This window comes from Prunus dulcis, chromosome 1, assembly GCF_902201215.1.
Source record: "Prunus dulcis chromosome 1, ALMONDv2, whole genome shotgun sequence".
NCBI lineage: Eukaryota > Viridiplantae > Streptophyta > Magnoliopsida > Rosales > Rosaceae > Prunus > Prunus dulcis.
The window spans coordinates 26,573,340-26,588,073 of NC_047650.1; the positions used below are offsets into that span (position 1 = coordinate 26,573,340).

Genomic DNA, 14,734 nt, shown 5'->3' on the forward strand with positions numbered 1-14,734 from the left:
TATAATCAAATCCAATCGAAGCTGGTGATCCACAAATACATGACATGAGTTGGAATTGAAAACTATTGGAAAATTATGACACATGAACTTCTTGAAAATGTTCAATAAGTGTAGCTACTACTCAATTCCAAACTCATGGACAACGTTTGACAAGTGCTGAAGGTGTAAACATTTTATATATATAAAAAATTGTTAACCTTCTATGAACTTTTTGCTTTATTTGGAGTAATTTTCAGCTCAACTAACACCTCATGTTTTTTACCCAAAACAAAAAAAAAACAAAAACAAAAAAGTTCAACAATTGAAAGAGATTCAATGCACATCATTAAACTTCATTTTTTTTAAAATATAAAGTATGATCCATAATAATTACTAAATACTCAATATTTATCTTACATGGTATTCTCAAATAAGGAAAAGAAAAAAAAAAGATTGATAGCTGTTGATTTAAAAAAGAAGAAGTCTAATATAGTATAATTATTTTGACCATAATATATATATATATATATATTTTTTTTTTTCATACAATTGACATAAGATTTAACTAGCCCATCCGCACGAGCTTCAAGGCTTGCGAGAGGCTTTTAAAAAAAAATTTAAAATTTATTTTAGAATTAAAAAAGATAATAGGTAGTTGTGTTTCATAAAAATATGATTTAATTTTAATTTTTTTAATATGAAAAAGTGTACCATATTATTTTTATTTAAATAATTTCAATTCTTAATAAATTTACCATATTATTTTCATTTAATTAATAATTTCAATTCTTAATATTTGCATTAACTAAGGGCATTTCTGGCATTTTGAATGTTTTATCGTTCTATTCCTTTTGCAACATTCTCAGTCTTTTGCTATATATATAGATTCAAGAAATAAATTAAGAAAAGATAATATGGGTAGTTATGTTCCATAAAAGTAGGACATATTATCTGATTTTGTTTTTATTTTTATTTTTTAAATATAAAACTATACCATATTACCTTCATTTAATTAATAATTTTAATTTTTAATATTTGAATTAACCAAGAATATTTTCTGATATTTTGAATGTTTTACTATTATCTGCTTTCTACTTTATAAATATAGATTCAAGAAATGAAATTTGATTCGCATAATAGGAAGAAATACAAAACGAAAGGATTTGTATTTGTTTTGTCCAGCAAAACCCGTTTCTAGAGGTTTCTACCTTCCAACGAAAAAACCGATGCGCCCGCCCTCTAATTTTGCGCCACCAGAGGAACCCCAAAAACCAGTCGTAGTTGTATTTGCGGGGTTTTGGCTCTCGTTTAAATACTGGTACCTGCCGTCTTCAACCAGACGCTACGTTTCCTGCACTGATCCCATTTCAAGCTTTCAACTTTCTCACATTGACGGACAACCTGTCGCAAGGCAGTTGAAATTTCTTAGTGTTAGTTAACGGTCGCTTCTGGCGTTAGGATGGCGGAGAAGCAGCTGATCGTCGCCGTTGAAGGCACCGCGGCCATGGGGCCCTACTGGTCAACCATTATATCTGATTACCTTGATAAGATAATCGGGTAGGAACTTCTCATACTCAGTGTATTCTTTTGTTGATTTTGATTTTGATTTTGATTTTTAGTGATGTTAGGGTTTTGGTTTGTTTGCTTATCTGTTTTTGGTTTGTTTGGTTGCTGAGAAGTTGTGGGAAAGAGGGAAATAAATTTTTAACTTTTGCGACTGCCACTCTTAACTACAAGATTTTACCTTTTCGTTTATTTTTATTGGAGGAGAAATGTTTATGGCTCTTTTATGTGATGTATTAGTTTGTTTCCGGCTGGGTTTGGTGGCTTGGAATTGAACTTAAATTGCAATTTTACTTTTGTACTTGAAGACGCTGCATTTCAATCTGATATTGGTTATGTGGAGTAGTTTTTGGGTAACTGGAATCATAGAGTTTTGGTTTAATTTTGAATTCTTTGGCCGGCTATAGAAGTACCTCAGAAAAATGGATCAGTGAACCACAAAATGTCCAATTTCTAAACCCTTATACTGTTGAAACCATATGCAGCCTTGCTATATTTCTACAATGTACGAGGTTTGATTTCGTACAACTGATGGAAACTGAATTATATTTATAATTAACTAGTTAGAAGTTGTCAGCGGTGATGATCTGCAAATGTTTAACTGTTGCTTATTGGCATGTGGTGGAAAATAAGTCCTATAATATCAAATAGATATTTTCCATATATCATGATGAACTTCCATCCAAATTATGCACAATACAAGAGTTTTAATGAGTTGACTCTTGGTTATTATAGAAATTTATGCTTTAGGAATATATAGCATACCTATTGGCTATAGCATAGGCTATAAACCTCTCATATTTACATTTTAGGTTTTTACATTGAATAACTGGTTGGCTTACTTTTCGCTTTTGATTTATTTCTGAACTTAATAATATCGTGTTTGAGCAAATAAATTCAAACGTTCCTCTGGTGGTGAAATAAAGGAGAGAGGATAAATCCTCAGACATCTTGAAGTGGGGTGTTATGTTCTAGTTGATTTGATTTTTAGGGTCAATGGTGGATAGTTAGTTTGTCTTTTACAGAGTTCCACACAGAAAATAAGTGCATACGTGCTTGTCAGCGAGACTAATCGATATCTCCGAGGTTGCCAGTGTGATCTTTAAAAGAGGATTCCCATTTCTGTCACAGAGAAAATCCTAATGGCTGAGAAACAACTGATCATTGCTGTTGAAGGGACTGCAGCCATGGGTCTCTTTTGGGAACTCATTGTTGTAGATTATTTAGAGAAGATTGTGAGGTCCGCTATTTAAGTTCTAACTCATTCTTCTATGTTTCTTCGTTTGTGTTTTGTCATAGCTTTCCCTAGTGGGTTGCATAAATGATGAAATTTTATCATGCCTTGCCGCTTACAGTTTCATTTTCTTGCAGTGGAAAACTTATTAAGTTGTCCATGAGAACTCTAAAAGTTAACAAGTGCCCAGCTTTAACAGCTTCAATTACAGTTCATATTAGGAAGATTAACTAGGTTCATTAATTATATTCCTGTGCATAGAGCCTTATATGAACTTTCAATATGTCATTGCCTTTTCTCGTTACATGTTGGATCATTAACTTGAATGGCATTTTATGCATTACTATATCTATATGCCAGTTCTGATTTAGTTTTTTCATGCAGGTGTTTTTGTGGAAACGAGTTGAGTGGGCAGGTATGCGCCTTTTTTTCAATAAATTTATTATTGTCTATGTTTATGATTCTGTATCAGAAAGGCATTTGTCAAGAACTGCTAATTGTTCATGCAAAAGCTATTTTCTGAACATGTGCCCATATAATGTTTGGCATTCCAGATAATGCATTTTAGTGTTGTCCAGTTTCCTTTGCAGGATTCAATTTTTTGTAATGTTGTATTAACTTTTCTCACTTTCTGCTTATCATGCCTTATTTATGAATTATTTATCAAACCATAGACATCTATAATCTAACATTTCACTTTCAGCTAGCATGATGAATTCCCTCTGTAAGATTTAGTTCTAGCTTGCTAGCCTTTTTCTTATTTACGAGATATTTTGCTTTTGAGATACAGAAGCCCTCTACTTCTACGGTTGAGCTCTCCCTGGTCACCTTCTATACTCATGGATCGTATTGTGGTATGTAGTTTTCGTTCGTCTTAATCCTTGTTATCCAATTATGACCTCTCTTGTTACTTTATTACTTCGATCTGGGGTCGACAACAAATTCTTGAGGAATTAAGATGCTGGCTAGCAGTCCTACATCCTCGTACTAACAGGATTCAATCTGACACTAAGTTGAATAATTCTTTGCAAAGTTAAGCTGGAAATATTGTTCAAGGTTTACAAATTATTGCTTGGTGATTTTCACATCATACTTTATGGAATGATCCCTTTGCAGTGGTGGGTTCTCAGTGGATTTAGGTTAAAGAATAAAATCATACCAATGCAGTTGTTCTTTGTGCATAATACCACGTGGAAGACATCAATTTGTTTGAATTGAGTGCCTTGTCTACTTTTGTGAACTTTATGTTGAAACACAACAAACTATACGACTTCAAAAAGTACATTTTCCAGTTCCCCTTAGAAAATGGAAGTTTTTCTGGTACAATTATCACTTATACAACAGTAACGTGCCTGCGATGTTATGAAGCTTCCATTTCTTCTAGATAATATGCAGGAATTTCCATGTCTTTACTGTAACTTGCTTTAGCTCAATATCTTTTTATACTTGCACAACCTTTTATGCAGGTTGCCTGGTACAACGGAGTGGCTGGACAAGGGATTTAGATCTATTCTTACAGTGGCTTTCAGCTATACCCTTTTCTGGGGGTGGTTTTAGTGATGCTGCAATTGCGGAAGGGCTTTCTGAAGCTCTAATGGTATGTTGTTTCAGTCAGTCCAAGTATTTTGCTTATCCATACATATAATTGTCTTTGTTTTTTTTTTTTTTAATAAAAAAAAAAGTGAGTCAAAATTTATATCACAATGGCTTCCATCTATACTGGTGACTATTTATATCACAATGGCTTCCATCTATGGAAAGAATGTGGAGAAGTGAGTTAGATTAAATTACAAGTTATAACTTACAGCTGCTGTGGATCTACTTCCGATTTTGCACAGATTTTAAGTTAAAAGATCATAAGCCTTTTGGATTGCAGTTCTTAAGGTTACATTTTAATCTTAACATTTACTATTCTTCTGCTGTGTAACTCAGATGTTCCCTACTGTTCAAAATGGAAACCAAAATCAACAAAATGTGGATTGTCAGAAGCATTGCATACTTGTTGCTGCTAGTAACCCTCACCCCTTGCCCACACCAGTGTATCGACCACAAATGCAAAATTTGGAGCAGAATGAAAGTATTGACTCACAAACAGAAAACCGTCTTTATGATGCTGAGGCTGTTGCTAAATCATTTCCACAGGTAGTTTTTTGTTTAGTTTAATGGTGGCTGTTCCTTTTTCTCATGAGGTTGAACATCATCAGTACTGATCCCTTACTTTTCCATCCAGTGCTCTGTTTCGATGTCAGTCATTTGTCCAAAACAGCTACCTAAACTCAGAGCAATTTATAATGCGGTATGCTGATAGTTTGACTCTATTTCTTATTTTTTGTCCTTATATATTATACCCTTGACTATTTTTTGTTTTTTGCTAAATCAACGTCTTAACGATCCTTTCTTTATTTTCCTTAGTGCTCTATTTGAGCCTTACACCTTTATGTTGCTAAACTCTAAACTTAATTGCTTAGACTATCCTGAAAGAAAATATAGCTTTCTTTGGTTATACGTTTAACTACTGTCTAATTATGTTAATTAACCTGCAAAGAAGAATGTTTGATCTGATACAAAAGAGAGGTGACATAATTATTGCCAGACTGATATTTTATTTCCTATGGTTTAAAATCACTAGAAGTTGGCATGATAGAGACCACTTTTCCAATGCAGGGAAAGCGCAACCCCCGGTCGGCAGACCCACCAATTGATAATGCAAAAAACCCCCAGTTTCTTGTTTTAATCTCAGAGAACTTTTTGGAGGCCCGTGCTACTTTAAGTCGTCCTGGAAGTACAAATTTGCCCTCGAATCAGAGTCCTGTGAAAATGGACATAGCTCCTGTTGCTTCAGTTACAGGGCCGCCTCCAACTTCTGTGCCATCTGGTTGTTTTTGCAGTCAATATGCTGCTCCCTTTCTAAACGTGTTAGATATTGAATATCATGTATTTTTTTATAGTGCAAAATATCTGGTTTATTTTTTATTTTTAATGAAAGAACTTAATGATTTCTTTCCAAATATACATTTGATTTTATTCTTGCTCTTATCTTTCAGTTTTAATGATCAATGCGTCAATACCAATGTACTTGCAGTTTTTATTTTATTTTTATGTATAAGAGTACTTGGCTCATCATTATGAACGCCTCACAGATGAACATAATAAGTGGAAATGTTTGCAATTCATGGGATAAAAGTCTCTTTCCGGTTTGAATTAATCAATTAAGTTTGTTATGGTTAGGTTGTTCATAATTTTTTCATGGTTAATTCTTGCTTATCCTGCTTTGTTGAAGACTTACCCCCCTTTTTTTGGTTTACTTTCCAAATTAGTGAATGGATCTGTTATGAATCGGCAACCAGTTGCTGTTGGAAATGTGCCTCCTGCTACTGTAAAAGTTGTAAGATTTGTTATGCACCCATTTGAGTTTTATGCTTTGTGCTGCAAGGGTTGTTTTTTTTTTTTTTCTGTTGTGTTGATTTAAATTATGCAAGTTGTCATAGACTTCTGATATAATTTGTTTAGGAGCCAAGTACTGTAAGTTCCATGGTAGCTGGACCTGCGTTTCCACATATTCCATCTGTCCGTCCTCCTTCCCAAGGAGTCCCAAGCTTGCAGACTTCTTCACCATCTTCTGCTTCTCAAGAGATGACCACAAATAATGAGAATGTGCCAGATTTGAAACCTGTAGTGAGTGGTGTGACACATCCCTCACGTCCTGTCGGTAGCATCCTCAACAATATCTCTCAAGCACGCGTGATGAACTCAGCAGCCTTAACTGGAGGAACTTCTATAGGACTCCAAACTATGGGTCAAAATCCTATGGCCATGCATGTATCAAACATGATATCTAGTGGAATGGCATCTTCAGTGGGTGCTGCTCAAAATGTGTTTTCATCTTCAGGGTCTGGCACTCTCACACAGGTTGCACAGAACTCAGGTCTTAGTTCATTTACTTCAGCTAATTCTAATGTGTCTGGAAATAATAACCTTGGGATTTCGCAACCAATGAGTAACCTTCAAGGTGGTGTTAGTATGGGTCAATCTGTACCTGGCATGAGCCAAGGAAATCTCTCGGGACCACAAATGGTTCAAAGTGCAATTGGCATGAACCCTAACATGATGAGTGCCCTTGGTTCATCAGGTTCCTCCTCTGGAACTGGTACCATGATTCCTACTCCAGGAATGCCTCAACAGGTGCAAGCTGGGATACAGTCACTTGGTGCAAACAATAGTTCAGCACCTAATGTACCGTTGTCACAACAGACATCAAGCGCTCTGCAATCTGCACAATCCAAATATGTGAAAGTCTGGGAGGTAGGTTTAGTATATTTTTTTGGAAAATATTTGAGTTGGGCTTTCGTGAGATAGAATATCAGGGAAAATTTATAAGAGGGTTGGCTCTTGTTTACTGTGGAATTCTGCAATCAATTATATTTGAATGATCTAAACACATGCAGGGAAATTTATCTGGGCAGAGACAAGGGCAACCTGTATTTATCACCAGATTAGAGGTTTGTTCTCAGATGCCTCATGGGATCACATGGACTTCTTTTTAATTTTATACTTGTTTTTAGGATTCTACTTTTTCCCCCTCTAATAAAGTTTGCTCTCTTGTAGGATGTTCATATGCTTTTATGTGCTTTTACTTAAAGTTGTTTTGGGAAAATTACAGATACACCCCATGTGGTCTGACATTTTGTGACTCTCATACTTCTGTGGTTTTCATTGCACATAATCATTAATTTTGAGAAGAAAAAAAATGAAGCATGTGTGTGGCTCTGGCACATGAGAATTTTCAGGATGTTTTCATAAAAATTGGGTTGTGAAAGACCATATGCCTATCCTTTTCTTCATCTTTGATTTCCATCAACTCCACTCTTCACCCAAAACTCCACTGCCAAACTATCAAAACACAGAAACGCAAACTCCAGATTTCCATAGAATCAAAGCCAATGTGTCTATCATGGATGACCATAGGTTTTCTATGTGTTCCCTTGTGATTGTGCTTTTGAGTGATTTATATTACAAAATTATTATATATTTGGTGCCAGAGAAGGAGAGAGAGAACAATAATTGCAGAGAACACAAAAAGTGGATATTTTAGTTTTCTTACGTGTCGTTAATGACACATGTTAAATAGAAATTTTAGTGAACCAGAAAGATGCAAGTGTCCTGAAATAAACCACAGAGATGACCAATGTTTTAGGGCCTAACCAAATGGGGTTTATTTGTAATTTTTCCCATTTATCTTTTACAATATTAGCAGTTACTCAATTATTCACTAAAATCCCAAATGCTTCTTTGTCAGGGTTACAGGAGTGCTTCAGCTTCTGAGACGTAAGTTGGGCGAGTGCTCTATTTTCTTTGCCAAATAATGTCAATGGAATATAATCAATGGTTTAAAGTTTCTATCTTTAACACAAATTTATTTATTTTTAGGAAAAAAGGTCTACTACTATTGGTTAAAATAAAAAGTTAGTGAACTGAGTTTGTACTCAACTTGATTTCATGCACCTTTACTAGGCAAAAATAGATGATCTGAGAGTGATTGTGTTTTCTCAAGTTACCTCCATTCTTAGAATTCCGTTGATCTGAGAATGGTTGCTATAAGTTTTGATCAGAACTCTTTAGTTGGGCTGGCCTTGTTGGATGGTGCTTTACTGCACAATAAACTGTTATAATTATGGTAAAACATAATGTCATTGGCATGTATCTTTTACCTATATTGATCGACCTGTGTTTTCTCACTCCTCAGGCTTGCAGCAAACTGGCCACCGACAATGCAAATAGTCAGGCTCATATCTCAGGACCACATGAATAACAAGTAACTACTGTTTATTGAAAGATTTCCCTCTTGTATTTTATATATTTCTGTGTATATATTGTCCTGTAGTGTTATACTCCTCAGTCTTCTTGATTTCATCAACATTTATAATTTCAGGCAATATGTTGGAAGGGCAGACTTTCTTGTTTTTCGGGCAATGAATCAGCATGGGTTTCTTGGGCAGTTGCAAGAAAAGAAGCTTGTAAGATGCTTACTCTCTCTCCCTTCCCTTATATGTATTTCTTCCTGTAAGTGTAGCCAACATATTCCAATTTGATTTTCTTCACAAAATTTTTGACTTTCATCATTCATGGTGCACTTTCTTTTTCAAGCCCTTTTTTAGTTTTTTTAGTTTGGGTTTTTGGGGGGGTGAGATAGAGTGAACCACATCTATACTTTTTGAATGAGGGGACTTCACTTTTTCTCAAGTCTCGACATTGAAAAACTCTCCTTATTGCTATTCAATTACTTACAACTTCCACTATATCCTTTAAGTTTCTCATCGACTTGTCCAATGATCATGCTCTTTCATTTATATTAACCTAATCATCATTATTAGCCCATGCTTTGTGAGATTCTCATATGAACCTAGATAATTATTTAATTAAACTCAATAACCTCCAAATGCCGTGATAAACCATATTCCATTTGTGTTATTTATGCATTTATTTGGGTGAATAATGATCAGCTTGAAGTGGGGTTAATTTGGATTCTGTTCTCATCCTTGTGAGGCTTCAGCATCAAAGCTAGTTGGTGTCTTCTATTTTATTTGACCTTTTATAATAGTTTTCCTCTGAATGTAAAATGTAAATATGAAATTGAGTTCTTTCCGATAAATTTTTTTTTCTCAAAAAGCTGGTTCCCACTTTTTTTCAGTGTGCTGTGATCCAATTGCCCTCTCAGACACTACTGCTCTCTGTTTCTGACAAAGCTTGCCGCTTGATTGGAATGCTTTTTCCTGGGGTGAGATTGCCATTCTTATTACTGCTGATTGTGATTACTTATTATTTATTTATTTTCCAAATAAAGTTTTAATAGCCATCAACTCTGAGCTTGCAAGTCCACAAAACATATGTAAGGTACCTTCAGTATTAAAAGCAACCTGCAAAATGAACCTTGTATTTTGTGAAGATTGTGGGGGATAGATTAAAGAGCTTTGTAGCAGCCTGTACAAGGTGCTTTCAGTTCTGAAGGTTCCCTGCATATCCCTCAACTTTTGTTTTAATTTTTTCCAATTTTGAAATGGAGGCCTGTGGGGGTTCTCCAAAATGAGGTTGTGGCACGGCATTGTAACTTTCTTATAACCTGGTTCTTTTAAAGCTAAGTGTACCGTCGGTTCAGGATATGGTTGTGTTTAAGCCACAAGTAGGTGGTCAGCAACAACAGCAGCAACAAATGCAACAGCAGCAACCACAACAGCATCCACAGCTACAGCAGCAGCAGCAGCAGCATCCACAGCTACAACAACAACAACATCCCCAGCTTCAGCAGCAGCAGCAGCAGCTGCAACAACAGCAACAGCATCCTCAGATGCAACAACAGCAACAGCATCCTCAGATGCAACAGCAGCAGCAGCAGCAGCAGCATCCTCAGATGCAACCACAACAGCAGCAGCATCCTCAGATGCAACAACAGCCGCAGCAGCATCCTCAACTGCAACAACAGCAGCAGCAGCATCCTCAACTGCAACAACAACAGCAGCAGCATCCTCAACTGCAACAACAGCAACAAATTCCACAACTGCAGCAACAACAGCAGCAGCAGCAACTTCCGCAGCTGCAACAACAGCAGCAACTTCCGCAGCTGCAACAGCAGCAGCTCTCACAGCTACAATCACAACAACAGCTTCCACAATTGCAGCAACTGCAGCAACAACACCAACAACAGCAGTTGGTTGGGACAGGAATGGGTCAAGCTTATGTTCAAGGCAGGTCGCAATTAGTTTCACAGGGACAAGTTCCCTCACAAGGGTCCAATATGCCTGGAGGGGGCTTTATGGGTTAAACAAACAAGAGCTTCGACTTATTACAAATACTTGTAGACTGGCATGTGAAGAACTTAATTATCAGCCAAGTATAACCTCAAATTATCAGAGTTTTACTTATTATTTTTAGAGGTCTCTCTTCTTAAATGAGAATTTATACCTTTACACATCTTGCCATAGCTCTTTACCAATACCTAATCCTGGTCAACCGTGCAAGTTTTTATCCCATGAATAAGGCCATAGCTTTTGAATTATGCAGAAATCTAGTGTGGGTGCGTTATATCTTTCCTAAGCCAAATTTTTGGTGTACTTGTTTGATTTGTAATCACTATTTAAATCCTCACACGCATACACATACCAAGAAAGAAGAAGCTTATTGAACATCGTGTGAACTTGTTGGTTCAACATGAATGAAAGTTGAAACCTAGTTGCATTTCTAATATCATTATCATAATTTTCTGTGATATATGTGTGACGTTGAGTTAGCGTAAGATTAAACAAAACATGATAATTAACCTTTAATTTTGTGGTAATCAGTGGCTAGCAGTCACCTCCGGGCGTGTAAAGTGACTGGGGACACTTTAAGAGAAGAGAAGAATTAGACACCACCAACTACCCATGAAGAAGAGCATCCTTGGTCTTTAATCATTATCCCTCAAACTATGTCCTCTTCTCTTTATAAAGCCGTAATGTTATATAATTGTGCTGATTGAATTTAAGGTGGATCCATTCACCCACTAACAAATTTTTATTTTTATTTTCCATCATTGGTTCAATACTCGGAATAGAAATAAAATAATTGTATAGAAGGAACTTTCCATAAAGAAAATTGACAGGGGAGCTTCATGATGCTTGTCAAAATGGGGTCCTCCTCAGATTCCTTTATTTCAAACATTAAAGTGGGTGGAGTAAAATCACAATCCTTAGCTTCAGTAAAACACTACATAATTTTAAGTGGGGAGTTAACATCTTTTGCTAAGTATGCAAGGGTCTTTACTGCTTTTCCTATATGATTTGCTCATCTGATCAGTCTTGAAAAGCACAAGTCCCAGTGGAAAGCAACAAAAATAAATATACACAAGTGGGGCAAAGCAATGTATATATCCCACATTTCTTTCTATGTTCCATCCTCAATTTTGGGTCATCAACCGCTATATACATACATGATGACGATCCCTCAACTCCCACATTGAAAGTGTTTCTCTGTCTTCTTTGCAAAAGAAAGAAGAAAAAATGGTTACAACTTCTCCTCCTCCTCCTCCTCCAAAGGTGAGAATCAGTCACCATTCTTTACCCTACTCACACAAAACAGTACTAGACTACTAACTAACTAGCTTTACAATTTTTTTCAATCTTAGCTCTGTTTGATTTGGATTTTGGTTTTATCATTTATATGTTCCGAACTCTGGCAGGAAGTTGTTTCAGACGAAAAATGGAAGGAGGATCAGGACACCACTCGCCGAGCCAAATGGTGGTACTCTACCTTTCACACCGTCACTGCCATGATAGGTGCCGGTGTTCTCAGTCTGCCTTATGCCATGGCCTACTTAGGATGGTACAAAAAATACCTCAAATTACCAAAACCAAAAAGAGACAAGTTGTCCCTGTAGTCGTAGTTATAGACTAAACCACTTTTCTTCCTCCTTTTTGTTTTTTGGGTTTTGTTTCTTCAGGGGTCCGGGGACAATGGTGTTGGCAATATCATGGTGCATGACCTTGAACACAATGTGGCAGATGATACAACTCCATGAATGTGTCCCGGGGACTCGGTTCGATCGATATATAGACCTGGGTCGACATGCCTTTGGACCAAAACTGGGGCCATGGATTGTGCTTCCACAGCAGCTAATTGTGCAGGTTGGGTGTGACATAGTGTACATGGTTACCGGGGGAAAGTGTCTAAAGAAGTTTGTGGAGATGGCCTGTGCCAACTGCACACCCATCAAGCAATCATACTGGATTGTCATCTTTGGCTCTCTCCATTTCTTTCTTTCTCAGCTTCCTAATTTCAACTCCGTAGCTGGTGTTTCTCTAGCAGCTGCGGTCATGTCACTAAGGTAATTAGTTTCTTAATTCTTTCTCTAAGTTGGTTTTCTGGTTTTGTTTTAGAACAACAATTAGAGCAGTCAGTCAAGTCACCCTTTCTAAAACCCTATTAAATTTGCCTCACTTAAAAAGAGAAACCTTAGAAGGCAAGTTAACAAACTTGCTTAATTAATTATAATTTGGTTGATTAATTTGCAGTTATTCAACTATAGCCTGGGCTGGTTGCTTAAGCAAAGGTCGGGTTGAAAATGTAAGCTACGCATACAAGAAAACGAGCCCAGCAGATTACATGTTCAGGGTGTTCAATGCGTTGGGTCAAATCTCGTTTGCATTTGCAGGGCATGCAGTGGCCCTTGAAATTCAGGCCACAATTCCATCAACTCCCGAGAAGCCTTCAAGGATACCCATGTGGAAAGGTGCTCTCGGGGCCTATTTCATCAATGCCATTTGCTATTTCCCAGTGGCCCTTATTGGGTACTGGGCTTTTGGTCAAGATGTTGATGACAATGTGCTCATGGATCTTAAGAAACCTTCATGGCTCATTGCTGCTGCTAACTTAATGGTCGTCGTCCATGTCATTGGCAGCTACCAGGTCAGACTGCTGACTCACCACTCTGCTCTCAGCACTTAGCAGCTTAATTAAGTAATAATATGAGAGAGAGTTACCTAATTAAGGTTAAGGATGTAATGTGACTAATTTGAAGAAGAACAAAAAAAACTGTGCAGGTTTATGCTATGCCTGTTTTTGACATGCTGGAGAGCTTGATGGTGAAAAAAGTGAACTTCCCACCAGGAATTGCACTCAGACTAATCACAAGATCAGCTTATGTTGGTGAGATTAATTCCCCATTTTGGCTCTGATTTAAGAGACACAGAGTGATTAATTTTTTTATTTGTGGTTGATTAAAACTTTAATATGTTGCAGCATTCACATTATTCGTTGGAGTGACCTTCCCTTTCTTTGGGGACCTGCTTGGTTTCTTTGGTGGATTTGGTTTTGCCCCCACTTCATATTTCGTAAGCCTCTCTCGCTAATATTTCATTTCGTAATCTTTTAATTGTGCAACAGCTTCCTGAATTAAGCATTTTTCTTTCTTACAGCTTCCTTCTATAATGTGGCTTATCATTAAGAAACCAAAGAGATTCGGCCTCCAATGGCTCGTAAACTGGGTAAGCCAAACATATATATATATATATATATATATATATATATATAGCGCTTCAGTTGAGGGATCCTCAAATAAGCTTATTTATTGCATGACACAATATATATACAGATTAGCTAGTTGGATTAATTTGCATGACAATATATATATATATATATAATTTTGTTTTTTTAGTTAGTGATGAGTTTGTGTTTGAAATTTGCAGGCTTGCATCTTCATTGGAGTGTTCATCATGTTGGCCTCCACAGTTGGTGGCTTCCGGAATATCATCACTGATGCTTCTACGTATCGTTTCTACACATAATTAATTAATGAGAGGCGAATGTTTATTATGTCATTAATTGGACCAAAAGTATGTATTATTATCATGTTGAGGATAGACTTACTCTTGTACGGCCTAAAATGTTATGTCATCCTCTTCCTTCACCGATCCTTGAATCCTTCCTTCCTATCTACCTACCTGCCAAGCTACCAAGCAATTCGTTCGGTTGTTCATTTACCTGACCAGAAGCAATTTCAAGTCATTTTACTTTTTGGTTTTGGATTAACTTTTAGCGAGAGCTATACGTTAAAGTTTCATGAAAAAATTGAGGCAGCAAAATTCATATACCACATGAAAAATTGCTCCTTTTATATTACATTGATGCAATTCTTAATGAAACAAACCTCTCTCGCAATATCGCTTGTATTTCAAATATCGCTTGTATTTTAAATTTGAAGAAAAAAAACGAACACCAACAACTTCTTTTGTTCTTGAAAGAAGCTCAAAATACCAGAAAAACCACATTCTCATTATAGCCCAAGGAAAAGGAGGTTGTAATAGGTTGGACCTCAACAGTCATAAGAAGCCCATTTAAAATTTGGTTTAGAAACAAACAATCATACTAATCATTTTTTTATCCTATGAAAATATGGTTTACCTAAAATGAAGTTCGATAGTTTATGCAATA

General features: G+C 36.4%; 2 protein-coding genes across 4 annotated transcripts; both read left to right on the forward strand.

The window, feature by feature from the left end:
* The first annotated feature begins 1,124 nt into the window (after window positions 1–1,124).
* On the forward strand, window positions 1,125–10,741 carry LOC117627827 (mediator of RNA polymerase II transcription subunit 25). Of its 3 annotated transcripts, none has more exons than XM_034360088.1 (15): window positions 1,125–1,536; window positions 3,161–3,191; window positions 3,567–3,630; window positions 4,243–4,373; window positions 4,709–4,918; window positions 5,007–5,072; window positions 5,441–5,651; window positions 6,094–6,161; window positions 6,287–7,078; window positions 7,222–7,275; window positions 8,073–8,101; window positions 8,520–8,588; window positions 8,706–8,790; window positions 9,465–9,551; window positions 9,909–10,741. In XM_034360088.1, the coding sequence occupies exons 1-15, from the start codon at window positions 1,439–1,441 to the stop codon at window positions 10,590–10,592; spliced, it is 2,679 nt and encodes an 892-aa protein (XP_034215979.1). In that variant the 5' UTR covers window positions 1,125–1,438; the 3' UTR covers window positions 10,593–10,741. The 3 variants fall into 3 exon arrangements, with proteins under 3 accessions (XP_034215979.1, XP_034215986.1, XP_034215994.1); XM_034360095.1 differs by having other exon boundaries at window positions 9,930–10,741; XM_034360103.1 differs by lacking the exon at window positions 5,007–5,072.
* A 962-nt stretch (window positions 10,742–11,703) lies between these two features.
* LOC117613832 (lysine histidine transporter-like 6) lies at window positions 11,704–14,422 on the forward strand. Its single transcript, XM_034342422.1, has 8 exons — window positions 11,704–11,841; window positions 11,985–12,127; window positions 12,246–12,629; window positions 12,817–13,210; window positions 13,345–13,450; window positions 13,544–13,635; window positions 13,720–13,788; window positions 13,990–14,422. Exons 1-8 carry the CDS (start codon window positions 11,806–11,808, stop codon window positions 14,086–14,088), a joined length of 1,323 nt encoding a protein of 440 aa, XP_034198313.1. The 5' UTR covers window positions 11,704–11,805; the 3' UTR covers window positions 14,089–14,422.
* The last annotated feature ends 312 nt before the right edge of the window (window positions 14,423–14,734 follow it).

What these genes read in the sequence shown, in the direction of transcription:
- LOC117627827 (XM_034360088.1), top strand. Translation starts at nt 1,439, where the DNA reads ATGGCGGAGAAGCAGCTGATCGTCGCCGTTGAAGGCACCGCGGCCATG. An exon ending in CAGGACCACATGAATAACAA is followed by an intron (nt 8,589 to 8,705) that starts GTAACTACTGTT and finishes TTATAATTTCAG; the next exon opens with GCAATATGTTGGAAGGGCAG. An exon ending in AGTTGCAAGAAAAGAAGCTT is followed by an intron (nt 8,791 to 9,464) that starts GTAAGATGCTTA and finishes ACTTTTTTTCAG; the next exon opens with TGTGCTGTGATCCAATTGCC.
- LOC117613832 (XM_034342422.1), top strand. Translation starts at nt 11,806, where the DNA reads ATGGTTACAACTTCTCCTCCTCCTCCTCCTCCAAAG. An exon ending in CTCCTCCTCCTCCTCCAAAG is followed by an intron (nt 11,842 to 11,984) that starts GTGAGAATCAGT and finishes GAACTCTGGCAG; the next exon opens with GAAGTTGTTTCAGACGAAAA. An exon ending in ATGTCATTGGCAGCTACCAG is followed by an intron (nt 13,211 to 13,344) that starts GTCAGACTGCTG and finishes AAAACTGTGCAG; the next exon opens with GTTTATGCTATGCCTGTTTT.